Genomic DNA, 27,105 nt, shown 5'->3' on the forward strand with positions numbered 1-27,105 from the left:
GAGGTCGCTACATAAGAATTGCTTGCAGTGCTTCAAGTCAACCGCGGCAGACTCGCGACAACTTTCCATTTATATCGTTAGCCCCTTTCTCGGCGCTCAACATGGTTGGCACCATGGAGAGGATGTACTTGACTTTGTAAGAGCTAAGGCAGGCTAAGGCCCTATAAATATATTGTCAGGCATGTCATCAATTGATCTGCATGGTGGAGATAGACACAAAACATTCTAATCTAGTATGACAACAATCTAGTATGCAACAGTCCAGCAGCAAACAGTTCTAACTCGACGACAACATAACAGCACAAGAATAACAATTACACGGAACATTGACCGGCACCGACACACTCGTGACGTCCGACGTCGTCAACGACATCGCGGCAACCTTCTGCAGCAGCCTGTCCGCGTCCGACTCCGACTCGTTCATGACAATCGCGTCCCGCAGCTGCAGCTCCGCGTCGTACCAGTTCGCCGCCGTCCCGTTCGCGCCGATAAACTCGGCCATGCGCTTGCCGATGTCCATCCGCCACCGGTCGAGCGATTCTTTCGAACGCGGGGCGTGGCATTGCTCCTCGGACCGGAAGTCGTACATCAGCCCGTTCTTCGCGCTTTCGCGTACAACGCGCTGCGCAGCGGGGAGACAGATGGCCTGGTGAATGCGCAGGGCGCGGGGCACGTTCGACATGTTGACGTGTTTGCTCGCGAGGATGCGGCCGAGAATCCAGGCGTCTTCGATGGCTTGGCCTGCGCCTGCGCCGAGATGCGTCGTCATTGCGTGGCTCTGCGCGATGCGAGCTCAACAAGAGATAAGGCAGGCAATTACATATTAGCTTGCTTACCGCGTCACCGATGAGAGCCACACTTTCGAGGGATGAGAAAGGAAGCTCGTTCGTCACAAAGAGCGCCCATTGGCTGGGGTTTTCGCCGCACTGCACACGTTATCATCCTTTCATCCTGACGAAAGAAGATAGATACTTACCTCTGTCAAAGCACGCGCCATGGGCTCAAAGTCACTGAAGACCTCGGTGAACTCTTCGGGAGTTATATCCCTGTTCCATCGTCCTTCAAAATGCTTACCCTTATTTGCAGGGTCTGTAGCATACGCGACGATATTCAGCATTTCGCCTTGGTTAACTGGGAATGATAATATATGCTATCATACGCGCTCAGCGTTGCCGAAGAACGCCAAGAATATGGGCACTCCTCACCTTATTTTTGCCGCACATCTGAATATGGCTATGTCAACTCAAACTAAGGCCGCCAAACAACAGCACTCACAAACATCATATCCTTCGCCGCAGGATGATCTGGATACCGCTCGAGCACCTTCGACATGGGGATGAGCGACCGATAGATCATCGACCCCGTCCACGATGGCTCGCAATACTCCTCCATCCGCGAGACATCGAATGGTGGTGGGTCGTACTGTGCAGCGTTCTCATACATCGCGCGGCGCACCGGCGAGCGAATCCCGTCCGCGCCAATAAGCACGTTGGTCGTCGCCTCCGTGCCGTCAGTGAAGTGCATCGTGACCTCGGACGGGCCGGTCTGGGTGTAAGCTTTCAGGCGCTTGTTCAGATGTACCCTGGTCGATGGTGAGAGGTGCTTGACGAGAACGTCGACCATATCTGTTCTGTGCATCGAGGTGGGGCCTCCATCTGAACGTGCGTTAGACAAACACGAGTCTCATGGGAAAGATAGATGACGCACGGGGGTATACCTGATGAAACCAGTCATGCCCTCCATCCGAATTGTCAGATAGTCTGAAGTGGGGACCTGTCCGCCTAATGAACTGAAGAACATTTCAAAGACCCACAAAACATCGTACCGTTCGTCATGTTAGGCTTCGGCGTGCAGATCTTAATCAAGTCCCAATGCATCCCCAACACTTTGAGGATCTCGATCGTGCGCCGCCGGATAGAGATACCAGCTCCTTCAGGAATGAGGGTCGACTTGGCCTCGTACAGGTCGACCGGGATGTCCGAGAACTTGCCAATGGTCACAGCCAACGCCAAACCGCCGATGCCTGCACCACTGTCCAACGGCAAATAACACAGTGAGTGACACCCATCGGTGAGAGGGGAAGAGGGACTCGTACCATATCGCAACGCGAAACTTCGGTTCAGATGAAGGCATGTATTGTCAAAAGGAGGAAGGTTGTAGAGACAAAGAACGGGATGGGCGTGAGCGGAGTCGTGGGCGATGGTCTGTAGTCGCCTTTAAGAACGGTTGCAATGCCGTCTGGGCCCATCATTATGATCAGTGAGTTCAATTGGAGGCGGGTCTTCTGCAGCTTGACGCGAGGCTGAGCCCCTCGGTGAACAATTTCAAGGTTTGACGCGACGGTGGCGTGATCATCGCGGCAGGCGCTGGTCGCTTATCGCGCGGAGCCCTTTCCATAGACGGGTACGAGGAAAGCGACTGGATAGTATTTCAGCGCCGCTTTTCCTGTCCAAGGAGCCACATATATACAAGAACCCAAGGGACAGTATACAAAGCTGAGTCCAGGTGTATTGGAGAGCGACGAACGTGGAGGGCAAATTTGAAGAGTCAGGGGCTCGGCCCCATTAATATTTCGGCAAATAACGCCAAACATTCAAGTCGCGTCGTGAGTCTGTGGCGGTGCGATTCCACTTGGGTTCCGCACTTCATTTCACCTCCGTCTTCGTCGCGACGATTCAAACGTTGATAACACATCACTCTTCAATTTCATTCATCGGATTCAACATAATGGTATTAGATACAGTTAGCAGCCGTTGAACGACTGCCTTCATGCGCTCCCCGCCGTAAGTTCCTCCACTTCCACCACTGCCGTTCGTTTGTCTGGGCTTGAGTTCCTTGCAGCTGATTGTTTCTTGGATGCTCCACCCAAGATGTGTGCGGACAAGGGGCTAACGCGACTAAGAAGGAATGGATAACATGCACCGTGTACGGACGAGTATAAGCATATTTGAACTCGGAATGCGGAGGTCGGTTCTACGTAGTTCGCACCAGCCATTTGCCCAATATTTCAGGCGCCATCGCTTGAAATGCGTCCAAGACAACTTTGTCTACAAAACTCTGCAACACACCAACGATTCTTCGTGAGCTATCCCCCGTCCAATGGCACCCGTGACAAAAAACTGACAAACTATTCCTGAAGGGACCTCTTCTCGGTTGCGATCATGAGCTCGCAGCAAACCCCCTTGGTGGATCTGGTCCCGACGTAGAGCATCTCCATTACTGCATGTATAAGCGTCATGCAGGTTTATACGTATACACGCTAGCTAATCGTGGCGCTGCAGAATAACACAGTCCGATGTTCGCTCGGAGCAGCTTCGGTTTCTGTCGCCGTCAGGCCCGATCGGACCTACATGAGGTGTGGCTTCATCTGCCTCATCATTGTACCTATGGTCTGGCTTACTGGCCCGCAAAGGAGCCACAGTAGAGAAATGTTACACTGCTTATTGCTAGTAACTTGTAACGCATACAAGCGGATAACCGCAACAGTAAGAATCGAACGTGCACCTACATTGGTAAAGATACAGTTTGGAGATACAACAACCTGAAACACCAATGACCGATCCAACCCTGCGACTCGCCGCGTACACCGAGATCGCGCCCGAGATTTTCCACCGCCCTCCTGCTCACAACCCGCATTTACCTATCATAGCTGATGCCATCGCCCACGCTCAGCCCGAGCAGCTTACCCGGTGTGAGCGCCTGATGGTGCGGCTCGCGGAGCGCGGACGGGCGATCCTCCCGCCGCGCCAGGAGCTTTTTGAGCGTCGGCGGGGACGACGAGGTGCTCATCCGCAGCAGCTGCGATGCGGCGGTCTCGTCGTCCGGCGTGCGGACGGGCGAGAGCGAGGGCGAGGCCGATGAGCCCTTGTTCTCTTTTTCTCTGTGCTGGCTAGTACCCGAGTGGGCGCTGGAAGAGGGGGTGGCGCTCGGTGGGTAGGCCGATAAGCCCGAGTGCGGTGCTGTGGGCTGCGCTAGCGACGAACTGAAGCGAGCACCGCTGGTCGCAGTCGTGGAGAGGAAGGCAGCACGCGGGGATGGGAGAGTTAGAGCAGGTGGAGCGGGGAATCCTGAGGAAGTGCCCTTGAAGGTGCCGGAAACGGGTGGAGATGGGAGCTGCGCGTACTGTTCTCGGGGTGATGGTCGACGGTGGACATGCTTTTGGCCTGGCGTAATAAGGGGGCTAGGAAACGACTGAGCAGCAGAAGTGGGCTCGAGCATGGGCGAGAGCCATGAAGAGATGGAGGGAAGACGGGTCGGCGGCTCCTTGGTGGTCGAGCGGGAGACCATACGGCTCTCACCGCTCTCCCGCTCGTTGTCGGCTTCATCGTGGTCGCTCTCCTCTTCCTCTTCGCGTCTTTTCCGCTTTCCACTCCGCTTGTCGGCTTCAGCATCGACGCTGACAGCCATGGAGCCGTGGCATCGCGTGCACGTGCCCTGCTCAAGCACATTGACCCGCTCGGTGAGGTCCTGTAGATAAGCAACGGTCCGAACGAGGACCTCGAGCTTGAACTCCTTCTCCTGCTTCGGCTTGCCCTTCTTTTTCGGATTGTCATCATCGTAATCGCTCTCTTCCTCCTCGGGAGGCTCGTCTTGTCGCTTATACTTCGACGGCACGAGCTCGCGCAGCGTCTGAAGCGCGTCGTTGATTTTTGTGCGGCGGGCCTTCTCAATGAGCGAGTGATTGATCTTGCGCTGCGCCTCACGCACCGCGCGCGACTGCGTCCCGGGTTTGCGGCCGCGGCGCTTTGGCGCTGGCGGTGGAGGTGCTTCTACCTCTTCCGCTTCTTCGTCAGAGGACCCCGGGCTGTTGTCTCCCGGCGGGGGGGCATAGACATGGGCGGTCGTGGCAGAAGACGCAGCGGCAGAGGTAGCAGTAAGCGTAGAGTCGGACCGCAGACGTTTTGCCCGGCGCGGCGGGTTGCAGCTAGCTGCGTAGACATCGTTGTCGCCCATATCCAGGGTGATGTCAGCGCTCGAGTCAACAATGTTGTGGCTGGACTCCGCAAGCGAGAGCGACTGGTGCGCACCGAGGGGTGCGATGGAGCGATAGGAAGAAGACATGGAACGAGCAAAAGGAAGGCCCGAGCAGAGTCGGTTTATCTATCCACACGCCAGGGAGGAGCGGTAGGGTGCGTGCGATTGGCTGCGCTGAAACGGCGGTGTGGACTGGGTGAATTTCTGCTCGTGTGCCATGGAACGTGTCAGTATATATTGTCGGGGCGCTAGTTCGCCACTCGCACGACTTGAAAAGGGAGCAGTGATTGGCCAAGGAGCGAACGCACGTGTGTCGGCTCAACTGCCAGACCGCCGGCTTCATCAGACCGTGCAGGTCCTCACCAGCTTTGGCCATGTTTGACCCGCCCACTAGGTTTGGGTACGTCCGTCACACAAACATTCAGAGCCGATGAGTAGAGTCTATTATAGCAGCCATCACCAAACATTGTGCAAAGATCTATAGCATATGAGCCAGTTCCTTCCATTACGGCTGGCGAAGAGCGAAAGTACGTACTGAACACATCAAGGAAGGTTATAGGCACGGCAGACTGGAAGTGTACGCTCATTACATTGAAGATAGGCGTGCAGATAGTACTCCGGGAATACAGTAGGCATAAAAAACAAGAACGAAAAAGAAGAGACAGAGACAGAGAAAAGACTGTGAACTGAGTATCGTACAAACGTGTTTGGGTTTCAGGTCATGAGGGTGGTGAACGTGAATGTGGTATCCTGGGCGTGAGTATGAATCAAGCAGACCGACCGACACGAAGAGGAGAACGAAGAAGAAGAAGAAGCAAGCTAGAAACAATAAAAACGGAGCGTCCTAGATAAGAAACACCACGGCACGCGACACGGCGTCATACGCCTAATACGCGCCGTATTGCTGAGGATTCCAGTACCCATGAGCGGCGGCCTGCGGGGGATGAGGCGCGTGCGCCCATGTGGGAGTCGCCGGCACAGATTCAGGATACGCGGAACCGCGCGAGTCCTCTGGCGGCTGATGGTCGACATACGGAGTCCCCATGTCGTTCCCTCTCATCGCCATAGACGGGTCTATCCCGAGGCTCACGTGAGCCCCAGCTTCGTGCCCGTTGCGGTCCTCGTAATTGCCGCCGTACGAACCCACCATCTGCGAGCCGGGGTTTGTAGAAGGGTACGCAGAACCCCGTCGATCAACGTTGGCGTACTGCATCGGCGGCATGGGGCCAACGCCGTACGACTGGTTATTACTCTGCGAGAAGGTGTCGCCGTGCATAGGCTGATTGTAAGGCGCCGGGAGAGGAGTCTCCGAGAACTGGCCGCTTTGGTGGTGTTCGTACAGGGGCGAAGGCTGCGCCGACGTATCGGAGTAAGCCCGCATGGTCGCTGCAGCTGAATTATATGGATCGCTGTAGTCGACATGCTGAGACTCGGCCGAGCCGTGGTGCTGCGACGGCTCCGTGGGCACGGGATTGGGAGGGCCCATGGTGAACGACGCCTGATTAGGGGTTACTGACTGTACCGAGAAGCGATTGTCATCCACGGCGGGGCTTGCAGAATACGACGACGCTTGGCTAGAAGACAGCTCGGCCTGGGTTGGAATGACGGGGGTACTTCCCTTAGTCGAGGATGACGAAGGGCGAGTCCTCGTAAGAGGCGAGACCTCTTTGGTAGGTCTAGCACGAACTCCCCAGGCGGGATAAGTCACCTTCTTCGACTTATCCTTATCCTTGCCCTTCTCTTTCTCCTTCTTCTCCTTGTGCTTCTGCGGCTCTGCTGTAACAACGTTCGCTGGACGCTTGGCGGGAGGCGCCGCAAGCTCCGAAGGAGCTCGCTTGATCTCGGGAATCGGTACGGGGGGCTCGCTAACGAGTGACAAGTCGACTGCATGAACGGGTGCGGGCGTTTGGCGTTGAGAGTGACCGGGGTCGGACGCGACGGACGGACCCGCAGATACAACGCCAACGCCAACATATGGGAAATTGAAGCCCGTGAGCAGCGGGTCCGTATCGACGTCCCCGTCGTCGTGCTTCCTCTTCATACCAGTCGTGTACTCGGGGTTGCCCGACCGAGCAGCAAGCGCCTTCTGCCTCAACAGCTCCACGATCTTGACAGCCTCGTTCACGGTGTCCTCCACACCGCCTTGCATTGATCCGCGCCCGGTGGCCGCCAACGGATCACGCATGATCTCGAGCGCAACCGACACATCATCAAGCGTGACGTTCGCCCAGATCGCGGACGGCTGTGTGATGACAGCGTGGGAACAAACGACAGCAGCATCGAAGAGCGTGCGCCGGAACGCATAGAAGTCGAAGAGGGCAGGTGAGGGCCGACGACAGCGCGGATCAGAGCGCTGCTTCCATGTCGCGTAAAGTACGTGGGCAGAGTGTATGATGGCGTGGGCAGCGTTGATCGTGCCCAGTGCAGCCTGGTGGTGAGACCCAACAGAGCCGTACGGGTACGACGGCCGTAAGAACGGCAAATAGACCTTCAGTATCAACCGGTTGGCTGTGATCGCCAGCTCGCAGCGCTGTGCTACGAGCACGGGTGACAGCGTGGCCAGCTCGCTCGAAAGCGAGGAGCAGCCTGCCTTATCCCTGAGCCTCTCCATATCCAGGCGGAAAGCAGGAGGGAGATCGGCGAGCCACTGCTTGATGTCGTCTTCGCACGCCATTGCTTGATCTAGCAGGAGCTGATCCTCGCAGTCAGGGTCCCTGAACGATTGCTTCTTCACGTCTTTGACCAGCTGCGCAAGGCTAAAATGCTATTCATGAGCTCACATCAGGTGAAATAGGAACTTAGAAAACGTACCTGCACTTAAGTCGGAAATACTTGAAATCGGACGCGTTAGGCTCCAGAGCCGACTGCGATGTGCGAGGGAGGGGTAAAGCTCCACACGAGGGGTTGAACAACTCTTCGTCCACGTCCATGGGTAACCTAGTGCTACACTCATGGTCGTTGATAAGCGGAGCACGGCCCATGTAATCGGATATAAATCTGGAGAAGGTCGCTCAGGATACCACGCGCACGATCACTCATTGAATCGCACTCACAAGTCGTAGTAATAGATATCCCACCAGACGCGTCTGCGCAGTTCGGCCTCAAATAACGTGAACTTGCCTGGGAAGTCATCAGGATCTGAGTCCAGACCCATTGTTCGCGCGACGTTAACCATCTTGCCAACCTGCAGACGTAATAAGCCGAGCGTTCACTTACCTCAACGCATAGACACTTACATCTGGGAGTAGATTGTGCGCCAAGCGAGCTTTGCCCTCGTGTAAGACGTACAAGACTTGCAAGATCATAGCCACAAGATAGTCGAGGTCGTATGTATTTGAGTTCTCGAAGACCGTCAACGCTTGCTGCGAGAGCGCGAAGAGTACGGCCGGAGCACTGGCGGTGTCCTTCGAGATGATCTTGCCGTTCCTCTTGACAGTAGCAGTCGGCGCGGCTGTCTTCTTGCGCTGAGTAGGACGCCCCGTGAGCTCGTCAATCGGGTCACCGACAACAGGATCAGATCTGAGAGACTCGGCCTGTTCATCCGCCGACTTGTCGAGCAGACCACCCAAAGCAAACGCAGCCGATGCAGCGGCGAAGAATGAGATCGGGGGCCGCTGAGCTGCAGGTGCTCGCTGGGCACACGGACCAGATGAGGTGCCAAAGAAGATTGCCCTAGCAAGATCAGCCTTCGTGGTGGGAGTAGTGGCCACGCTGCCTGAGCGCCCTTCACCAAAAGAGGCGCCACCCACGTCGTCGGATTCACTCGCCCACTTGAACATGCTCTCTGAGCGGTCCTTGAAGTGCTTCCAGTTGAAGCAGGGGTGCATCTTCAGAAGTTCTTCCAGCGACTCATACATCTTCTGGCGCCGTCTAAGAGATAAGGGGATATGGGCAACGAGTGACGGTGTGACGGTAGGGTGGTCGGCGAACGAGGGGGAATGCGAGGAATAGTACACAGACATGGAAGGCAAGAGAATGGGTATAGGGACGTCTGCACCTGCAGAGTCGGGTGGCGGCAGGGATACGGGTACAGGCTCCAGTTTGATCTGGGCTGACGTCGGACTATGTGAGGAGGATTGTTGAGTGGGAATCATCTCCCTATTAATCTCTAGGTCACCAAGCCATATAGCAGCCGTGTCGTCGAGGGATATGACCAAGGAAGAACCAGATTGACTAGTGGCGAGCAAGGAACGGTCCGGGCGGGGCGCAAACCCAAAGCCGTGTTGAAAATTAGTCGGACGAGCGCCAGGTGCGCCCATCTGCGCAATCTGAGATTCGACTTGTATAAGGCGGTTATTGAGTGAATGCAAGTCGCTAATTAGGGATATGGGCTAAGAGTTCCACGGTGGACGAGTGGTGGCTACGTACACTTTTTCAGTGGCTGCAGCTGAGTAGACACATCGTGCCACAGTATCGCGCTTTGTGCACGATCCGCAAGGCGTACGGCGGTCACATTTGAGCTTGAGGCGTTTGCACTGCCAAGGCGACACGCGATACGACGCGGGGGGATGAAGTCAGTGGGAGCCGAAGGAAGGCAGGGTCGATAAAGGCGTACCTCGGCGCATACAACGGTTATACGAGAGCGGACTTGGCTTTGGTAGGAATAGAGATGTAAGTTCGCCATGCATGGTAGAAGGAACTGGGAACGTACGGTCCGCCGCTATTGTTACTCGACTGCTGGTCTCTGTGGTGCGAATGTTGGGGCTCGGCTGCTGGGGTCGCGTCCATAACCCCTGCTCCTGATCCTGACCCGTAAGCTTGCTAAAGGATATGCTGAACTATCTGCGGCCTGAAGAGCAAAGGGAGCCGGGAGGGGGAGGGCGCGGGAGGGCAGGAAGGGGATGTCGTCGAGGCTTTGGAAGGGAAGTATTAGCGGCGAGCGCGCACACTATTCAAGTAACCCGTCTGAGTCCCACGGAGACCCCCGGCCACCGCTAAATAAATTGCCCTTCTTTTAAACATTTATGTATACCTGTGCCTGACTACCGTAAATGGTTTTCTGAATTCTCGGCCCTCCTCGACTCGCTTAGCTTCTCATAGTCTTGCTCTCGTTACCAACAAGCACCTGAGCGAATCGAGTACCCGCTGGTCTGTCCCGCACAAAACCCCAGAAATTCATCCTTCCTCTTGAATGGTTTACAAAGTGCTCACTTGGTGAAATGCAGCTCCACCAGGGGCGTGCTGATCTCATGGATCGGTGTTCCACGTCCTCGACCACGCGACCTTCTCACAAAAATAATCTCGGCAAGAGCGGTGCCGGTGTTTTATCCTTGTGCCCCCCATCCCGCGAAGCTGTCGGGATCCTCGAGTCTATCTGTGATCGTTCTCCCTCGATCCAGTGTGCAACGCTATCATCCGCCACGTCGGTCTCACACAGGGGTCCTACCACTCGTCTTGGGTAGACACGGAGAGCTCGGAAGCATATTCACTAGCGTTGAGGCTGCTCGTTACCAATAAACCCAAATTGACACTCTTCGGGCCTAAAATTCACCATCAGTCCCCCTTGCGTCTCCATCTGTCTCCATCTGTCGCACTAGGACGTGCGGAGCCTTACGGAGCCCTCGCTTGAGTCGAATAATATTCTGCACCCCCCATCACCGCGGCATTCCCTGACAGTCAGCGACCCCACCCCAAGAATGACTAACAAGCGCAAAGTCTCCCTCGTCTCTTCGCCCCTACGCAGTCCACGGCTCAAATTAGCCGCTCGGGAGCCGCCCGTGGATAAAAGTCGCGGCTTTAGAACTCCGCGCATACCCCGGTGCGATAAGATGGATGCAAAGTCACAGAAGGGCGATACCTCTATGAATATACCTTGACTCACGCCCAATTACAAGCGCGGCGAATGGGTGCTACGTGTCGGGCCTCGCCGTGAAAATCCCTCCGTTACGTCGGCAGACGGAAGCAGATAGAGGCCAATACGACCCATGGCGCTGGAAGCAGTAGCCATGACCTCGCACACCCAGGTTAATAATATCCATCCACTTTGGCGTAGTCTCAACCGCGTTCATCCGAATGACCAGACACTTCTCTTTTACTACGGTGGCACCAATTCCACTCTTTCGTTCGGTGAATCGAAAGCGGCATGCTGTGTGCCACGCAAAGGCCACGTTCCTAGAGGCTTTAACGTAAAAGACAAAGCAGGGGCGCTGGGAATGCAGAGCGTTCCGTCACCCTCACGTCAAGAGTCGCCCTATGTTTAATTTACGCCCAAATGTAAGGATTAAAAAGGATAAGATTGTCACATAGCCATGCTCGATTAGTCTAGTGGATTACTCTCGTTGAATAAGTGCCAAAAGGCCAAGGACGCCCAACAAGGCATACTTGAGCTGGGGGAAGTCGTTCTGAAAGAATTTCAGCATGTGCTTGACACGTACTGTAGCACAAAAGGATAAACACTCTTACCATCGCAATCGTCACGTAACCAACGTACGGCAAGAACCTGGTCAGACAAAGAAGAAGCGAAGTCAGGAACCACTGTCACGAGAAGGGAAGGCAAAGGGGACAATGGGCATCGCGGTACGAATAACTCAGACATAAAGGCCGAGCACGCCGCGTCAAGGAATATCCTACGTGGAGAAACTCTAATCAACTCACCCTCTAACTTTGCCAACGATGTGCTTCCGCTCCAACCAGTCGAGCCCCTGATAAAGCTCGATATCGTCGACATAATTGTTGTCCCCCTTCGTCAGCAGCAGCTGGTCCGCCACCGGCGCCAGTGTCACCTCGCTTGAAACGAACAAAGCAAGCCCGTGATTAGCGCATGTGTCTCTCGGGCGGCAAAAGCGACAGCGTGCGCGCCGCAACATACCTAGAAGAATTTTTTACGATAGTATCGTGGGTCTCCAGCACGCGGTGGACGATGGGGATGTCGGCTCCGGGGATCTTGTACACAGTGATATCACCAGTGCTGTACCGCTGGTTTCCAAAGTTCGTCAGGAAGAGGAGGTCGCCGCGGTAGAACGCGGGTTCCATAGAGCCACTGGATACGGCAAGACAGGAGCGCGCAAGGGCGTGGTTGTTAAGTGAGGCCGAAGTCGCGAAGAGCTGGATGACATACCTGAGAACCACGACTATGGGGGACTCGGTGTTAAACATGAGGCCCATTCCCTTCCATATCATGAGACCGGAGGTTATGACAGATGCGAAGTTCAGGATTTGGAGAAGAACCTGTACGCGCACTAGGGATTAGCATTGTAGCATTACAGCACAACTCGCGCTACTGGGTGCACGTACATGTCGGAAGCCAAGCTTCCGCAGGGTCTTGAGCTCGTCTGAGAACATCGTAGAGGGAGCTCTAAGGCGGCGGAGAGGTTGTGGTGGACGAGAGGAAGCGCGCGTTCTGGCGCTGGTCTGGGGCAAGGATGCGTCGGTGACACGTATAACACGTGGTCCAGTCACTATCTTCGGGAGCAATAGTACCCCAAGACCGCCGCCTCTACAACAAGTACTCGGACGGACTCAGAGTCTCAGACCATATCCCTGCCAGACACCAAAGAGTCCTAGACAAGAGCAAGTACACTTGGTTTTCAAAACGCTGAAAACTGTAATTCTACGGCACATGAAAGGACGGAAATAGAGATTGCAACCCTCTACGCTAAGGAGCAGCGACCCAAGCAAAGACCTCGTCTCTTCCCTGCGCAATATCTCCTTTCTTTCCCGCACTCGAGTACGCAATCCTAAGCCGTTCCGTAGCGAGCTCGTCCAGCAGTGCAACGTTCTTCGGGGTATCTGTCTGGGACGCCGACACAGAAGCATGTTCAGGATCTCTGATGAGGCGTCGCGAGCACTACAACGAAGGCCACATTATTCTCAGATCACGGCCGGGCTGCAGCGAAGGAAAGGGTAACATACCAACTTGACGCCATACCAAGCGCGAACAGTGATTCCAAGCGGCGTTGACTCCGCCAGTGGCTCGTTGTCGTCGCCGTCCGACATGTCAACAACCATGAGGAACATCCGGATAGAGAGCGGAACGTCGCCCGCCGTGTATGCGGTTTCGGCAGCTTGCAGCAGATAAAAGGGGTTTTGGGGTGCGAGTACGATGACATGGGAGAGTGCTTGAAGGGAGTTCTCATACCTTGAACGCGTCAGCAAATCTGAGCAGAGAACATTGAGAGTGCACTCACCGGTTACACGTCGCGTAGATATCAGCCAACTCCAGCCAGCCCTCTACATCCGCGTAGAAAGTATCCAGAAACTGCGATAGCTCATTCACAGCCTTCTCAATCTTCCCCATGTGCCGAAGGACAGCTATCTGCCTCTTCCATATTGGCTACCGGAGACAACGAACGCTCAATAATCATTTTCAGTCGTAACCAACAACTACCACGTACCGCATTCGCCGAGTCCGCCTCCAACAGGTCGTTATAGTACTTGAGCGCAATCTCCGGTGACTCCGTTGCCTCCATGAGTATACCATGTAGACAATCTACGCGAGGCGACCCGGTGAACCTCTCCTCCAACACTTTCAGGCATTGCTAAGCACATACAAGTCAGTCGGACACGCAGTCGAAGAAGAGTGGGATAACACACACGTCTGCAATGTCGTACCGTCCCATGTCTATCGAGGCGAGAGCAAGCTGTTCTAGAAAGGACCATGCTATTGCGGTACGTCAGCTCAGCGCGCGTTGGCTTTCAAGTCTCTCTTGAGGTACTCTAAAGACGCACCGTCATCACCCATCTTCTTGTACGCATTCCGCTGAAAGAGCGGGAGACCCTTCTGGAAGGTCTCTTGAGATGCGCGAGAGTTGTGCGCCCGGTATGTCGCGAGTTGCTCGAGTGCGGCTGTGGTGGTCATGGCGGGCGATGGGGACAGACAAACGCACCCTCCAAGCGCCATCGGCACCAGAGCGCGGCCCGCGGTGTTCGGACACGGTTTTTCCTCCCAAAGCTACCAAATATGGATATTATAGGGAAACTATCGTACAGATTCACCCCTAAAATACCGGGGAAAGTGCTTGAACGAGTCGGCGGCGCCCTCTTGTGACATCTGTTCCTCTTGCTTTGCGATATCGACGAAGAGAAATTCAGGCAAGCCACTACAACAGTATATTCGAAAAAGAGAGACCTCCACGCGAAACGTACGAATAAAGCAGTTTCCGAGTGACGACCGACAACGGCGCGTTGCGGTATGACCCGGAACATCTTCACTCCCTCCATGTCCTTGCATTGACATCTCATCTCTATCATCTTTCTTGTGGCCGTAGCCCCACAAGCCTTTCTAACCATGTCAACTGACCACAGGTAAATCTTACTCCGGTTACTCATTGCTACTTTACCTGACGGCCCACCTCTAGCATCCCTTCTTCCACCCTTGACGCAATTCACGTCAAAGACATCCGCGTACCCGTCTACATCAGATCAGGATCCGCAAATGAGCAAGCTCCAGCAGAGGGGACTGCTCTCGTCACCATCACGCTTTTCCACGACGTCTCAATAGCAGCAGCTACCGATGAACTCTCCTACTCGATCAACTACGCCGAGATCTACGAGAGAGTACGTGCAAACTGCTCCGGAAAGCACTACGCAAACCTAGGCGAACTGGTCGCGCAGGCTCATGCGCAGGTCGCAGACTCTCTGGTTCAGCCTACCCACGTCAAAATCAGAGCAAAGCAAACGAAGATATCTGAGGCATCCTCTTTTACGTTCGAGCTGGAACGGGACTCATCGACGACCTTGACGGCCAAACATACGTTCAGGTTGGAAGGCATTACCTGCTCTACGATCATAGGGGTAAACGAGAGCGAGCGTCACACGAATCAACCAGTGACGTTCGACATCACAGTACGACGTCGACTGGCTGAATCCCCAATCGACTTTATAGACTTGAGCGTATTGACTCGTACCATCAAAGAGGTGAGCACTCTCCCATGACTAGAGGCACGCGTCGATTACTCATCCTGATCATCAGCATGCTCGTGGGACGTCGTTCTTGACGCTGGAAGCACTGGCATCGTCAGTCGCTTCACGCGCTTTACAAACCCTTCATGCCGACGACGAGATCACCGTCAAGGCATCAAAACCAGAAGCACTCAGCGAAGCTGAAGCACCTCAAGTCGAGATTTCACGCCGTCACCAAGATTTCCCAGCCATGTTCCCTCGGGGTCCTGAACCCACACCTGGGTTCGGCAAAATGACTACCCTTCTAGCATCCGTGTCCCCTATATCGAGCGCGAAGAAGAAGCTAGCCACCTCTGGGATCGCGCTAGGCTCAAATATAGGCGACCGGTTCGCGAACATCGAGACCGCGCTTCGGCTGCTCGAACGCCCGGCATCATTGCTCGACGATCTGAAATTAGAAGGAGAAGGAGAAGCCGAAGTCGCCATCGTGAACACGAGCTTTATGTATGAAACGATGCCGATGTATGTCACTGATCAACCTCGCTTCGCCAACTGTGCTTGCGTGGTGCGTAGAACCTCCCCGATGTTTGGTCATGTGGGGCATAACAATACTTATCGCGGTATAACTAGGTCGAGACCAACCTCCCACCGACAGAGCTTCTCAGGCTTCTCAAGAAGATAGAGGTTACCGTGGGCCGTGTCCCCTCCATCCGCAACGGACCGCGAGCAGTGGATCTTGATGTTATACTGTACAACTCGGATATCATCGATACGCGGCCATCAGACGCGAGACGCAATCTGGACAACCTCGAAGGACACCTCGTCGTCCCGCACCCACGGATTGCCGAGCGATGCTTCGTTCTCCAGCCCCTGGCCGAGTGAGTACAGCAACTCGCCATCTAAACTGTAACCTTAGCTACTTCCCCCGAGTTAACCGTACGACCTCCCTCCAGTATGATTCCCGACTTCGTGCACCCGGTGCTTCGCAAGCCTATCGGAACGTTGTTACGAACTCTCGAGTCGGCCCACCCCGAGGATGTCTCCGCAATGATCAAGGTCATGCCCTTCCCGCAATACCCACTCGCGGAAAACGGGTCCCCGTTGAATAGGGACTTGCCAGTTATCCCACCCACGGCGAGATACTGGACCTTCGGACACCCTTCCAGCAGGACGTACGTCATGGCCACGCTGAACGCTACCCCCGACTCCTTCTCCGATGGATCGGTGAACAATACGCTTGATGCGGCCATGGCATACGCCACGAAGGCGATTGCCTCGGGGGCGGATATTATCGACATTGGAGGGTACTCCACGCGGCCTGATGCAGCGTTTGTCTCGGACGAGGAGGAGATCAACCGTGTCGTGCCCATCGTCAAGGCCATTCGTGCTCAGAAAGACACGCCAGACGTAGCCAATGCTCTCATCAGCATTGATACCTTCCGCTACACCGTCGCTGAGGCTGCCGTGCTCGCTGGCGTTAACTGTATCAATGATGTGTACGCCTTTGGTGGTCCAGATTACCCCTTGAACCAGGCTTCTGTACGACACTTTGCTCAGTTTCGTCGGGTATCTCGTGATCTTGGTGTTCCAGTCATTCTTATGCACTCACGGGGCGATGCCGGTTCCAACAAAGACTACAGCACCTTCTCTGAAGGTGTTCTGGAGGGTGTTCGGCGCGAGCTAGGCGATAGGGTAGACGCCGCTGTGACAGGGCGAGGAGGCATCCGCCGCTGGCTCATAATGCTCGACCCTGGCATCGGGTTCAGCAAGACTATCGAGGGAAATTTAGCTCTGCTTAGGCATGCTTCATCTCTCACTTCGTCTGTGGAAGGCAGCACCCTATTGGGCTATCCCCAACTAATAGGCACGTCGAAGAAGTCATTCCTAGGCAAGATCTTGGAGCGCAAGGACGATGATGGCCCATACGCTGGGCGGGTGACGGAGGCCAGAGAGCGAGGGTGGGCTACTGCTGCTGCAGTGACGTGTGCCGTACAGCAAGGTGCTGCTGCCATACGTGTACACGACGTGCAGGAGATGAAGGATGTCGTCGTAGTCGCATCTGCAATATGGAGCTAAGTGCGCCGTATGGGCCGTCTTCATATCTGCCGTGGACTCCGCAATGCTCAGTTCAGCCTTTCTCAAAGTAGGAGAATGTCAATCATAAGTGGATTGGCATGAGTGCGAGTGCATATCGTAATGACATGTGGGTGGAGAGATAATATAGCGTGCAAAGAAACAATGCGGAATGATATGAATACACTCTGCCCGCAACCCCTGTGTAGCTGCTTGGTGCAGAAACCTCCCGCGACGGGACGCGGGGGTAACCCGTTCAAGCTTTTGTAGCTCTGCTTTACTTCTCCGGGTTGGGGTTCCTGAAAAGTATGAGTCAGTAAAGGGATCCGACGAGGATGGAGGGGACAGGTGGAGAGTAGAATGTCAGATAGGAGCGAAAGACAAAGATGTATGGTTGTCAACACTTTAGTTTCAGTGTGAACTATGCATGATTTCAAGTATCATCGTAGGAGAGAAGGGGCAGATTGATAGGGTAGGGGCGAAAGATTAGATGGGAAAACTCACATTCTCCGCTTGCCGCCAGGAAGGGTGGTGACATTGACGAATCTATAGGTTGGATGAGAAACGAGCTGAGCCTACACCGCCGACGACTACGCACCTGCGGTTGTAGAGAATCCGCTTCTTGGCACGACCCTTGGGGGTTTTCTTCTTCTCCTGCTTCTCAACCTTGGGGGTTTGCGATTTGACCTTGCCGGCACGGGCGAGAGAGCCGTGAACTAGGGAAATACGCAGCAATGTATTAGATCATTGCCTGCTCTATGGACGAGCAGAGATTCCTCACCTTTTCCCATATTGGCTTGACGTGGGGGGAGACGACGACGGGAACGGTGACTAAGGCGCTACGGTGCTGTATAGCTCCCCCAGTTTTAGGTTTCGGACATTCCCGGAATATCAATCTCTTCAACTCCGACTATGACCTGTTTGTCCGCCGCTTCTTTGGCGTCAGCCTTGGTGGGCACTGGCCCACAATCATAACCATAATGGCGTTTTTATCTATGTGGTTGATTGAAAGCCAACATCTGCGTTGTTAGCGAAGGTAACATGCTTCTTGCTGAAGTGCCTCAGACGTTCGGACACGACAGTTACGCATCTGGACAAATATTCGTGTCACACCATCCCACTCCGTGCTTTGGAAAACCCATTTGGTATAACGGAACAGCAGGCCTGGCACAGCTGATCAGACTGACCATCGGCATATTGGTAACGATTAGTGGGACCTCACCCCATTTCACCTTGTCTTCACCTCTTTCATCCTCTCCGCATGACCATCACTCATGACGAGCGAAGACCGTTCCGAGTGGCTATCTGGTACGTCGTAACCTTTTCTCGAAGTATCTTCACCGAAGGCCTGACTTGTCGCCAGCGGTGCAGGTCCCGGAGGATTACTGTTAGCTGTGACCATTGGAAAGTACTGTGAAGACACCCCGATCGACCTGTACGAGGCCCAGCCAGAGATATCAGTCGTTGGAGCGGGCATTACACTTCGAAAGCGGACGTTGGGCATAATCGAGGACTTAGGGTTGCTGGAGGAGCTTAACAAGTTCGTGACGAACATTAACAAGACTGACCGTGGTATGTTTCTGGCGCCCTCACACTCTAATGGGCCGGATCTTGCCTGACCACAGCAGGTCTCCGCCATCGCATTGCAGACAACAGAGACGGAGGGGAAGAATGGTTCCGTCTAACATATCGTAGTGAGTACTTCAGTGGTTATTAACGCGCCACCACGGGTGACGTAGCGATAAGATGGCGCACCTTCGTCCATGCATAGACGCGCGCTAGTCGACATCCTCAAAGCCAGCCTCCCGCCCACGTGTACCGTCCACACGTCTAAACGGCTTAAATCCTACCAAGAAGACTCGACGGGCACCCTCACCCTCGAGTTCACTGATGGAATCACCGCACTCGCTGACGTTCTCATTGGAGCAGACGGCATCCGTTCACCTACCCGCAGGTCTCTGTTTGAGACTGCCGCTCAGCACACGCCTCCACTATTCAACACTGCACATCTGTCTAACTATGTCAATCCTCTATTCTCCGGTATCATGGTTTACCGTAGCCTGTTCCCGATAAAAGATCTTCTTGAGAAGTATCCAGATCACCCTCTGACCAATGACCTTGTTCTCGTAAGTCTCGGCTCCTCGTGAACCATACTATGACTAATTCGCCAATGTAGTGGTTCGGTCAGGATAAGGTTTGGCTACCAATCGCTGTCCCTCGCACTATCTTAATCTACAATTAGCATCTTGTCGCGTATGGCGTCAATAACGGAAAGACTGTCAACGTCATTGCCTACACTACGAATTCCATCACTCAAACCAAAGCCAGCCCAGATAAATGGGTCGAAAATGTTCCAAGGAACGAGGTTGCAGATACATTTAGCAACTTTGAGCCCATGGCCCGAGCGGTCGCCGAGGTGAGAGGTCTACCATCATCAAGTGTTTGACTCTGCTAACCTATATTTCAGTGCTGCGAGGACATCAGTCTCTGGGCCTTACACATTACCAGTGAGCTTCCTATATCGACCTATGGTCATGTTGCGCTGCTTGGGGATGCGGTATGCTTCATCCGATCACCAACGTTCATCTACCCTGACGAACTGGCTAGTGTCACGCCATGACCCCGCACTTGGGTGCCGGTGCTGGCCAGGCCATGGAGGACGCATACGTTCTAGGCCGCTTACTCTCCCATGCAGCCGTGAACACGCAGAACATACCCAGAGCCCTTCGGATCTACCAAGACGTCAGACTGCACTACGCCCAGCACATCGCGGCGGACAGCTTGGCCAACGGCTTCTCGTATAGTTTCCAGGGACCCGAACAAATCAACGCTCCGCGTACAAAGGAGAATCTCGAGGCTTGGAGTAATATCATGAAGAAGCGGGGGCTCGAGTACATGGATGCGCCGGGCTCTGCTGTGGAGGACTGGCTCGAAGCAAAGCGGAGGCTAGACCAGACACTTGAGACAGGGCAGTAAGACTTTCGTAAGATGCAACATTTCAGGTCGCATTATCTTCATCGAGTAAATCTGCAGAACGCCAGTAGTCAACGAGCTTATCAAGTAAGTAGCTATTACGCTAGTGCTTTCTCTCCTTATCACAGCTCATTGACGCTTATCACAGATGATACATAGTGCATAATGAGGGAAATTATCGGCGTGCTAGCTCAGGACGCAGCTTAGTAAGGGGAAATGCGGGGCCACTTGAGAAGCGAGATAGCTTGTTTGGATGAAGGCATGCATCAAGATTTGTGCGCTCGATTTCTGATAACACTGCAAACAATTCATGATAGTTAGCCCGAAATACTTAAAAAATACGGTAAACATTAAGTTGAACCATTCTTGGTAATTAATCCTTTATTATTGTAAAAACTACTTTGAACAGAAACTCTGGCAATCATAATAAGGAGTAAGCAAATACTTGAAATGTTATTGAGAACATTATCATAAACCGCTTTTAAAGTAATGTTTATGATAATATGCTGAGGCTTACTTGAAATTTACTAAAGACAATGGTATTGATAACATACAAAGTAAGTTTATGATAATCCAGCTTGCATTATCATGACTCAAACCTACAATAAACGGAAGAAAATTACCTTAAAAAACCAATAAATGTTGTTGTGAATGGGAATTGGTTATATTGGGATTAATTAGCCCAAAATGGTAGCCGACAACAGCCGACAACAAGCCGACGACGGCGGACGACAACGGACAACCTTGCGGACAACAAATTTGACAGCATAAATACATTAATGACAATCAATAAATATTTGCCCGTTACCTTTAAGGTAACAGGGTCTTGGGGGGGAAGCTCGTCGCTTTCGTTATGCTATTGTCATGCACCGTTGTCTGCCATTGTCGTCCATTGTCGTCTGCAAGGTCGTCCGTTGTCGTCCGTCGTCGTCGGCTTGTTGTCGGCTGTTGTCGGCTACCATTTTGGGCTAATTAATCCCAATATAACCAATTCCCATTCACAACAACATTTATTGGTTTTTTAAGGTAATTTTCTTCCGTTTATTGTAGTTTTGAGTCATGATAATGCAAGCTGGATTATCATAAACTTACTTTGTATGTTATCAATACCATTGTCTTTAGTAAATTTCAAGTAAGCCTCAGCATATTATCATAAACATTACTTTAAAAGCGGTTTATGATAATGTTCTCAATAACATTTCAAGTATTTGCTTACTCCTTATTATGATTGCCAGAGTTTCTGTTCAAAGTAGTTTTTACAATAATAAAGGATTAATTACCAAGAATGGTTCAACTTAATGTTTACCGTATTTTTCAAGTATTTCGGGCTAACTATCATGAATTGTTTGCAGTGTAAGAGCGGAGATATGCGGATAGATGAATCACCTAGGTGAGATCGTTGTGTTCGCCTCTGGAGTAACTTTCGCTAGACTGAGCTTCTTTGGGGCGAAAAGAGCGCATCAAGATTTCAAAGCGAGAAAGAGCATCCATTCCGAGCATAAGTTCTCTGCGCAAGATGTACGTATCGGCAACTACATCGCGTGAAAGTCGACATTCAAGCCAGAACAAGTACTGAGTGCATAAATAGTACGAATCACTGACTGCTCCCCCGGCCCATAGCTGACTGACATCTACACAGATAAACGATGTATGATCCTGAAGTAAAACAATCAGAGCAGTGTACGAGAGCGCGACCCGAGTTTCACTTACGCTCACTCCTTCTGGCATCCACAACCCTTGGACTTGCAGGTGTCGGTGTCCGCCTTCGCGGAGCAGCCGTACACACCGATGCCGCTGCACTTGCAGCCCTGGGTGCCACCGCCGTTGCAGTAGCTAGGCAGCTGACTGCCGGACGAGCCGCAGCCGGCGATCTTGTAGGCGAGTGAGGCATCCTCGAGAGGAGTGGCAGCGGCGCCGCTGAATGCGGTGGCGGCAAGAGTGAGTGCGATGGCAGAGGTGAGTGATTTGAACTGCATGTTGGTGGTAGTGGTGATTGATCTGGTTGTTTTGTAGGAGGCTTGTGTTTTGAGCGAATGAACCACCGACAGCATTGTTTTTATACATGAACGCCGAATTAGGCGCCCTCAGAGTCAATTTGACCTTAGCACTTTCAACGACGAGACGACCAGCCAAGAATCGCTCCGTACTCGCCAAGTTTGTTTCACAGTCTAGCGACGGTAGGCTGTCCTATCGTGACTCTCCACCACGAACAATCAGTGGTGGATCCCATTGTTTCAGGAATGCTCACCACGGATTGAGGTTCTGTTCAGTCTCATGGTAAGCACCACGTCCCCAAATCTCTGATTATCTCAGTTGAGAATCCTGTTTCTGAAAGATGCGCTTCAATACCAAATGTGATTGAGCGTTTTCTCCTTATGACAATCGCCGACGTGAGACCGCGCAGTCAAATTTCTTGTCCAGGTGTTTCGTGTGCGTCCTCAGCGGTCCGGGAGATGAGAAGACGGTCTTATGTCAAGACATCATTGATCTTCTCGTGGATCTGGGGTAGATGTAAGCATATGATCTGCTCGCCAGAGCACTAGCAAATGTTTACCACGGATCGAAGGAACCGAGGCACAGGCTCACGGACGAAGCTCCAAACTCAAACCTTTGTGTCGGATGTACTGGTTTCATCTTCAGCTGCTGTGACGTAAATCCTTTCTACCTCCGTCGACTCCGTTGACGCTGCTCTGCCTTCGTAGCTCAGCGCTTGCGCATCCACTACTCCACACCTCCACAGTCATTGTGATTTACCTCGTCGCAATGTTTCACCTTTTCTCAGGTGGGCCGCGCGAGTGCAGACTTCGACGAGAAGATGCATATTTGCCCCCGGATAACAGCGCTGCGACCAAAGACAGCATAGTTGAGCCCAAATCCATACATACACCCTAAATTACTGACTTGTTTTCTATCGGTATTGTCTCAGCTGCTGTCGTGGGTCAATTCTTGATAGTGTTAATTGACTTGAATGGTTTTTGACAGGCAAGCGATCCACACACAACGAATGTGATGTAGACCGGTAATCGGAGACAAGTGACGTTGGACGATCTCGGCGCTACCGGGATACCAAGACGTCGTCATCCAATGACATTCCCTTGACCATTGAACGATTTGACCATGTCACTGGGATGCTAAGCTAAATTTGATGTTTCGCCATCACATCACGAAGAACTCGTTACGACAATACCAAATGATACTCCACCGAGAAATGATGGCCTCTTGCTTATGTTTCTTCCGCTCGCGCCGACTACTCCGGTTTCATGTAAAACGTCGGTGAGATCGGGTTACTCTTGGTTGTCTTCACTTCTTCCATCGCTCATCGCCCTGCGTATGTGCACGACATGTACGCAGAAGCCCATCTAATCGTTCTTTCTCATGCGCGACAGGTCACCATCTCGTCGCTCCGCACCTCGGATTCTCAATGCAATGAGGCGCTGCGAGTTCTGTGGTTTACGGTTGTATGCGGTTTGACTGTGAGCCGCCATCTCTCCGTCGCTGACCGTTCGTCAACGACAGGTCAACGATCTAGCACGGCAACCTTATGTCATTGGAGATCCACCAGCAACGGTGATGATCACTGAATACAAATTATGTAGATCGCAGACGATCTTCTCTTCTGCCCACATCGGACGCGAATACTTTACTTTCTAATCTAGTGGCATGGATCTCTCCGCTAAGTCCGGATCTGACAGCGACGTCATCTCGGTGACTTGCTCTCTTGCTTGGTTGGAAAGGTCTGTTTCAGCTACTCTACTCAATGATACTGATCCTCCTTCAAGTTCGACTCACGGATCATGTGCGACGCTTTGATTTATGTTTACTCCAACAAATGGTGATAAAACTAAATCATTTCTCTGTGAAGTGGTACCTCCGGTTACATTTTCGATGCTACAGCGCTGATGATGCACTTGGCAGTGTCCGTGTCTCTGTATCTCTCGGGTTTCCGTCAAAGAGGAACTGGGATCACGATTTACCCCACACCGCTGATCGGCCTCGTTGTGTTGTTTCAGGTTCATTCAGTCACTCACTCGGGGGGCGATGTTCAGGCCGCCAACGCGCGACTTTGTGTGAGGAAAGAGTCTTCGCTCTGCCGTTGCAAGATACGAACACAAGACGTTCTAGGGTAGGACACAGCCCTCGCGCTCGACATATAAAAGTGGTAAGCTTTCAGCCCAGATTCACCATCACCAAAGAACTCAACCAACCAACTCATCTACTACACCAATCTAAACTCCACCCATTGTCACTAAAATGCGCGCCTTCACTCCCGCTCTCGCCCTCGCCTTCGTCGCTACCGTCTTCAGCGGCATGGCGATCGCCACTCCTCTCGAGGACGCCGCCCTCGCGTACAAAATCGACGGATGCGGCACCGAAGGTGGCCAACTCCCCGCAGGCTGTAATGGCGGCGGCACCAAGGGCTGCAAGTGCAGCGGCATCGGTGTATACGGCTGCACCGAGGCCGAAGACACCAAGACTTGCAAGTCGAAGGGCTGCGGCTGCTCCAAAGAGTAAATGTGAGTGCTTGAGGTTTGACTTGCGCGGTATTCATTTGTTCTGATTATCTATCCATTGATCGTAGGCTCTCTGAACATCTTCCTGAACTGAAGACGCCATGTCATACTACTGCGATATTTCCTGTTCGATCAGCCACCAGTCTATCATAAATCATAGTTTAGTTTCGTAGTTGTATCACCCAAGTATCACCATTTACGTTAGTGTACCCAAAGTTATGGTAGCTATCTATATGGCGGTCTTGTCAATCCGTATTTATTTGCGTCCCATCTACAGAGTTCGAAAAAATGAGCTTCAGAACCTCGCATCTTGAGAACCAGGAATCGAATTCCAATGCGATACACTGTATGACCCGTTTAAGACATTAAGGCCAAAGCCCTATCACAATGCCCACTCTTACATGAAATCATCACGGGCCTTGATCTCATCGAAAGCTATGCGCACACCAATATTCTGTTCATTGTGACTTATGAAGCGCAGACAGCGTGCATCCCCATTTCCTTGCCCAATATCATACAAGTTAAAGGCGACTTGCTACCTTTCTACTAAACGTGTCCATCGACATAGTACACTGTGTCACGTAACACGAATTTACGAGCGGCCATTAACATCGTACCATCTCTCCTTTGCTTCTCGATACATACGACTTTCCCCCAGACTCAGGCTGTACTCCACTGACGGAATGGAACACTCCTCCCCTAACCTCTCGGCAGCCTGGTAAATTGGATTATTTGTACCGTCTTCAAATGTTTTCGTTTCTTCCGAATAGTTGACAAAAGTGAGGCTGGATAAGTGGCAACCAGACTCCTTCAGAAAACGACGAAGAAAGTCAAGTTCCCCTGAAGGCGGCGCGGTAAGAACGAGGTCGACAAGCGCAGGAAGGGTTAGGATATCTAGGAGTTTGAATGGTCCAACTTCCAAGTCAAAGTCTTCTGAATCTTCCGGATCATCGCTACCCGGTACGGCGACGAGGGCGAATGATCGCAGTTTGGGCGAAGTGACCATTGTATCCAGGCGTCCAAAGCGCTTATGCAGTGTTTGGATGAAGAGTTCAATTAAGTTCGGAAAGTTGTGAAAGAGGGGTATCACGTAGTCCTTATCTAAGCCATTTGATTTTTCCATGTCCAGCGTGAGAAAAGTGAGGTTCTCCCATGTGCGATACTCTAAAAATGCCGACATATCGGCGTTGTACACCGTGCATATGTGGAGATGCGTTAGGTGATCAAAGTAGCTGGCAATCGCGTTGTCTTCTTCCGGGTTATCTTCAAGAAGGTATGCGAGCTGTTCAAGGTCGACATTATCGAGTGTAAGATGTGTGACGCGTTGAAATTGAGACATCCACTGAAAAAGTGGCATGACACAAGCATGACATCCCCTTGCCGCGATAAGACGTCTAACCCCTTGACAGTATTGTACGCCGGGATGTTCTGCTGAGATCCATCAAAATCAGCTGCCCGCCTGACGGCTGTTTCTGATACATCAAGGGTGACAAATGTGGGGAGTAATCTAACCCTAGTCAGTGGCTTGAGAGGGGCAGGAATCATATCAGAAGTGATGCGCTCGCTTGTGGGTCGGATGCCAACCATGTTCCATAGCTTGGGAATGTTGAGCGTAACATCTCTCCACTTTCGGCATACCTGAGCGACATTGAGAGAGCCACTGGGTAATGCGTTGACGGTAAGAGAAGAGGAGAGTAGGGGTAGACGGTCTATCCGTCGATTCGACAAGACGGATGTCCGGGAGAGGATGAAGATGGTTGACAATAGCTCGACGGGGATCCGAAGCGAAGAAGATACCAAGCGAGTGTGATCAACCAAAGCTTCCTCTAATACCGTAACAGCGCGCGATAGCTCTGAGAAAATTCCCTTTGCAATATTGATTGTGGACGAGAGATCGGTCAGGATAGTTTGAACCTGACATGCCTCCTGCGCTGTAGCGACGCTATGATTCATCTTAGCATATGGAGTGAAAGGGGTGTTCGTAGCAGCCTATAATGTTACTTGAGTACTTGAAAGCGGTTAATCGAAAGATGAACACACGGAGATTTCGAGAGCAAGCTTTGGGAGCTAATTCGTTGGAACATAAGTATTGGCGGCGCGAATTGCAAGTGAGTTGATTACTCACGAGATTGGCAATCGAGGACAAGGCGGTGGGTCCATTGTTAGTTGACATTGTCGCGGTTTGTCAAGTGAATGTGGGTGTGTTTAGCCTATCCAGTCGGAAAGAGGAGGCAATCTATGCAGCTAACGGGAAGGACGAGCGTCACCCCATCACAGGTTGCCTATGGTGTACGCAGCGCGTACTGTACACCTACTTTCACACGGTACCACAAGTGTCCGAGTCAACAGTTGCCGCGCTGAGCTCTGCCTGACTTCCTCCTGACACAATAACAGGTCTCTGACGGACAAAGAGTCAAATTTGTCGAAATGATGCAGCACGCTCGTCTCTGGCTGGAGACAATGTTTAACCTCCCCCCCACCTCCCCCCCCCAAAAAAAGAAGAAGTTCATCTACTACGCTTGCAGTGCTCGAGGCGTAGGCTCAATGAGGTGACGTCACTGGGGTAAAGACATTTGTCAGGTCATGGCTCCCCAAAGTACTTAGCGGTAAGCGATCTAGAGCCTTCTTCGTTGCAGCTTGTGTTTGAACTGTGTATCTTCACCAGCATCTGATCATGGATATGGTCCATCTCCGCCTGGAAGAAGGGTTTCTTTTGATTCACATTCACTGGAGA

At 52.6% G+C, this 27,105-nt stretch overlaps 11 protein-coding genes across 11 annotated transcripts; 2 read left to right on the forward strand and 9 right to left on the reverse strand.

The window, feature by feature from the left end:
* Positions 1–174: 174 nt before the first annotated feature.
* On the reverse strand, positions 175–2,234 carry CONPUDRAFT_106392 (FAD/NAD(P)-binding domain-containing protein). The gene is made up of 8 exons (XM_007771892.1): positions 2,096–2,234; positions 1,826–2,031; positions 1,708–1,773; positions 1,276–1,655; positions 1,206–1,223; positions 977–1,150; positions 837–926; positions 175–778 (listed from the first exon to the last, which is right to left on the reverse strand). Exons 1-8 carry the CDS (start codon positions 2,131–2,133, stop codon positions 278–280), a joined length of 1,473 nt encoding a protein of 490 aa, XP_007770082.1. The 5' UTR covers positions 2,134–2,234; the 3' UTR covers positions 175–277.
* Positions 2,235–3,259: 1,025 nt separating this feature from the next.
* Positions 3,260–5,061, reverse strand: CONPUDRAFT_144903 (uncharacterized protein; the record flags this gene model as incomplete). The annotated part of the gene is made up of 3 exons (XM_007771893.1): positions 3,260–3,346; positions 3,401–3,504; positions 3,687–5,061. 3 exons carry the CDS (start codon positions 5,059–5,061, stop codon positions 3,260–3,262), a joined length of 1,566 nt encoding a protein of 521 aa, XP_007770083.1.
* Positions 5,062–7,772: 2,711 nt separating this feature from the next.
* CONPUDRAFT_58514 (uncharacterized protein) lies at positions 7,773–8,936 on the reverse strand (the record flags this gene model as incomplete). The annotated part of the gene is made up of 4 exons (XM_007771566.1): positions 7,773–7,971; positions 8,028–8,158; positions 8,211–8,402; positions 8,481–8,936. 4 exons carry the CDS (start codon positions 8,934–8,936, stop codon positions 7,773–7,775), a joined length of 978 nt encoding a protein of 325 aa, XP_007769756.1.
* Positions 8,937–9,230: 294 nt separating this feature from the next.
* On the reverse strand, positions 9,231–9,598 carry CONPUDRAFT_58005 (uncharacterized protein; the record flags this gene model as incomplete). The annotated part of the gene is made up of 3 exons (XM_007771535.1): positions 9,231–9,288; positions 9,343–9,449; positions 9,542–9,598. Coding segments are annotated over 3 exons (222 nt in total), but the record flags the coding sequence as incomplete, so codon positions are not given.
* A 1,507-nt stretch (positions 9,599–11,105) lies between these two features.
* On the reverse strand, positions 11,106–12,327 carry CONPUDRAFT_126149 (uncharacterized protein). The gene is made up of 6 exons (XM_007771894.1): positions 12,208–12,327; positions 12,032–12,141; positions 11,783–11,953; positions 11,569–11,700; positions 11,377–11,413; positions 11,106–11,315 (listed from the first exon to the last, which is right to left on the reverse strand). The coding sequence occupies exons 1-6, from the start codon at positions 12,253–12,255 to the stop codon at positions 11,244–11,246; spliced, it is 570 nt and encodes a 189-aa protein (XP_007770084.1). The 5' UTR covers positions 12,256–12,327; the 3' UTR covers positions 11,106–11,243.
* Positions 12,328–12,457: 130 nt separating this feature from the next.
* Positions 12,458–13,774, reverse strand: CONPUDRAFT_137977 (TPR-like protein; the record flags this gene model as incomplete). Its single annotated transcript, XM_007771895.1, has 6 exons — positions 12,458–12,760; positions 12,826–13,051; positions 13,101–13,246; positions 13,308–13,451; positions 13,509–13,573; positions 13,642–13,774. The coding sequence occupies 6 exons, from the start codon at positions 13,769–13,771 to the stop codon at positions 12,569–12,571; spliced, it is 903 nt and encodes a 300-aa protein (XP_007770085.1). The 3' UTR covers positions 12,458–12,568.
* Positions 13,775–14,064: 290 nt separating this feature from the next.
* Positions 14,065–16,905, forward strand: CONPUDRAFT_166442 (Dihydropteroate synthase). Its single transcript, XM_007771896.1, has 5 exons — positions 14,065–14,217; positions 14,271–14,829; positions 14,885–15,379; positions 15,445–15,692; positions 15,768–16,905. Exons 1-5 carry the CDS (start codon positions 14,201–14,203, stop codon positions 16,888–16,890), a joined length of 2,442 nt encoding a protein of 813 aa, XP_007770086.1. The 5' UTR covers positions 14,065–14,200; the 3' UTR covers positions 16,891–16,905.
* On the reverse strand, positions 16,894–17,693 carry CONPUDRAFT_166443 (ribosomal protein S30). Its single transcript, XM_007771897.1, has 4 exons — positions 17,669–17,693; positions 17,486–17,603; positions 17,392–17,433; positions 16,894–17,186 (listed from the first exon to the last, which is right to left on the reverse strand). Exons 1-4 carry the CDS (start codon positions 17,676–17,678, stop codon positions 17,165–17,167), a joined length of 192 nt encoding a protein of 63 aa, XP_007770087.1. The 5' UTR covers positions 17,679–17,693; the 3' UTR covers positions 16,894–17,164.
* A 334-nt stretch (positions 17,694–18,027) lies between these two features.
* On the forward strand, positions 18,028–20,269 carry CONPUDRAFT_106409 (FAD/NAD(P)-binding domain-containing protein). Its single transcript, XM_007771898.1, has 9 exons — positions 18,028–18,195; positions 18,251–18,459; positions 18,516–18,581; positions 18,634–19,013; positions 19,064–19,081; positions 19,130–19,303; positions 19,355–19,444; positions 19,495–19,947; positions 20,009–20,269. Exons 1-8 carry the CDS (start codon positions 18,149–18,151, stop codon positions 19,861–19,863), a joined length of 1,353 nt encoding a protein of 450 aa, XP_007770088.1. The 5' UTR covers positions 18,028–18,148; the 3' UTR covers positions 19,864–19,947; positions 20,009–20,269.
* Positions 20,270–21,491: 1,222 nt separating this feature from the next.
* On the reverse strand, positions 21,492–21,836 carry CONPUDRAFT_155121 (uncharacterized protein; the record flags this gene model as incomplete). Its single annotated transcript, XM_007771899.1, has 2 exons — positions 21,492–21,516; positions 21,577–21,836. 2 exons carry the CDS (start codon positions 21,834–21,836, stop codon positions 21,492–21,494), a joined length of 285 nt encoding a protein of 94 aa, XP_007770089.1.
* Positions 21,837–24,069: 2,233 nt separating this feature from the next.
* Positions 24,070–26,544, reverse strand: CONPUDRAFT_155122 (uncharacterized protein; the record flags this gene model as incomplete). The annotated part of the gene is made up of 5 exons (XM_007771900.1): positions 24,070–24,356; positions 25,110–25,713; positions 25,779–26,360; positions 26,412–26,438; positions 26,497–26,544. The coding sequence occupies 5 exons, from the start codon at positions 26,542–26,544 to the stop codon at positions 24,070–24,072; spliced, it is 1,548 nt and encodes a 515-aa protein (XP_007770090.1).
* Between the last annotated feature and the right edge of the window lie 561 nt (positions 26,545–27,105).

Source organism: Coniophora puteana (assembly GCF_000271625.1).
Source record: "Coniophora puteana RWD-64-598 SS2 unplaced genomic scaffold CONPUscaffold_8, whole genome shotgun sequence".
Lineage (NCBI taxonomy): Eukaryota > Fungi > Basidiomycota > Agaricomycetes > Boletales > Coniophoraceae > Coniophora > Coniophora puteana.

Bases quoted from the DNA above. Each gene is read 5' to 3' on its own strand.
- CONPUDRAFT_106392 (XM_007771892.1), bottom strand. From the start codon at position 2,133: ATGCCTTCATCTGAACCGAAGTTTCGCGTTGCGATATG. The intron at 1,774-1,825 runs GTACGATGTTTT...TTAGGCGGACAG, and splicing joins GAAGCCTAACATGACGAACG to GTCCCCACTTCAGACTATCT. The intron at 779-836 runs GTAAGCAAGCTA...CGCATCGCGCAG, and splicing joins TGGCTCTCATCGGTGACGCG to AGCCACGCAATGACGACGCA.
- CONPUDRAFT_126149 (XM_007771894.1), bottom strand. From the start codon at position 12,255: ATGTTCTCAGACGAGCTCAAGACCCTGCGGAAGCTTGGCTTCCGACAT. The intron at 11,701-11,782 runs GTATGTTGCGGC...GTTCGTTTCAAG, and splicing joins ATCGTAAAAAATTCTTCTAG to CGAGGTGACACTGGCGCCGG. The intron at 11,414-11,568 runs GTGAGTTGATTA...TTGTCTGACCAG, and splicing joins ATCGTTGGCAAAGTTAGAGG to GTTCTTGCCGTACGTTGGTT.
- CONPUDRAFT_166442 (XM_007771896.1), top strand. The intron at 14,830-14,884 runs GTGAGCACTCTC...CCTGATCATCAG, and splicing joins TGACTCGTACCATCAAAGAG to CATGCTCGTGGGACGTCGTT. The intron at 15,693-15,767 runs GTGAGTACAGCA...ACCTCCCTCCAG, and splicing joins GTTCTCCAGCCCCTGGCCGA to TATGATTCCCGACTTCGTGC.
- CONPUDRAFT_166443 (XM_007771897.1), bottom strand. The intron at 17,434-17,485 runs GTGCGTAGTCGT...TCCAACCTATAG, and splicing joins CGGATTCTCTACAACCGCAG to ATTCGTCAATGTCACCACCC. The intron at 17,187-17,391 runs GTGAGTTTTCCC...CATACTTTTCAG, and splicing joins CCTGGCGGCAAGCGGAGAAT to GAACCCCAACCCGGAGAAGT.
- CONPUDRAFT_106409 (XM_007771898.1), top strand. From the start codon at position 18,149: ATGACCATCACTCATGACGAGCGAAGACCGTTCCGAGTGGCTATCTG. The intron at 18,196-18,250 runs GTACGTCGTAAC...ACTTGTCGCCAG, and splicing joins CCGTTCCGAGTGGCTATCTG to CGGTGCAGGTCCCGGAGGAT. The intron at 18,460-18,515 runs GTATGTTTCTGG...TGACCACAGCAG, and splicing joins CATTAACAAGACTGACCGTG to GTCTCCGCCATCGCATTGCA.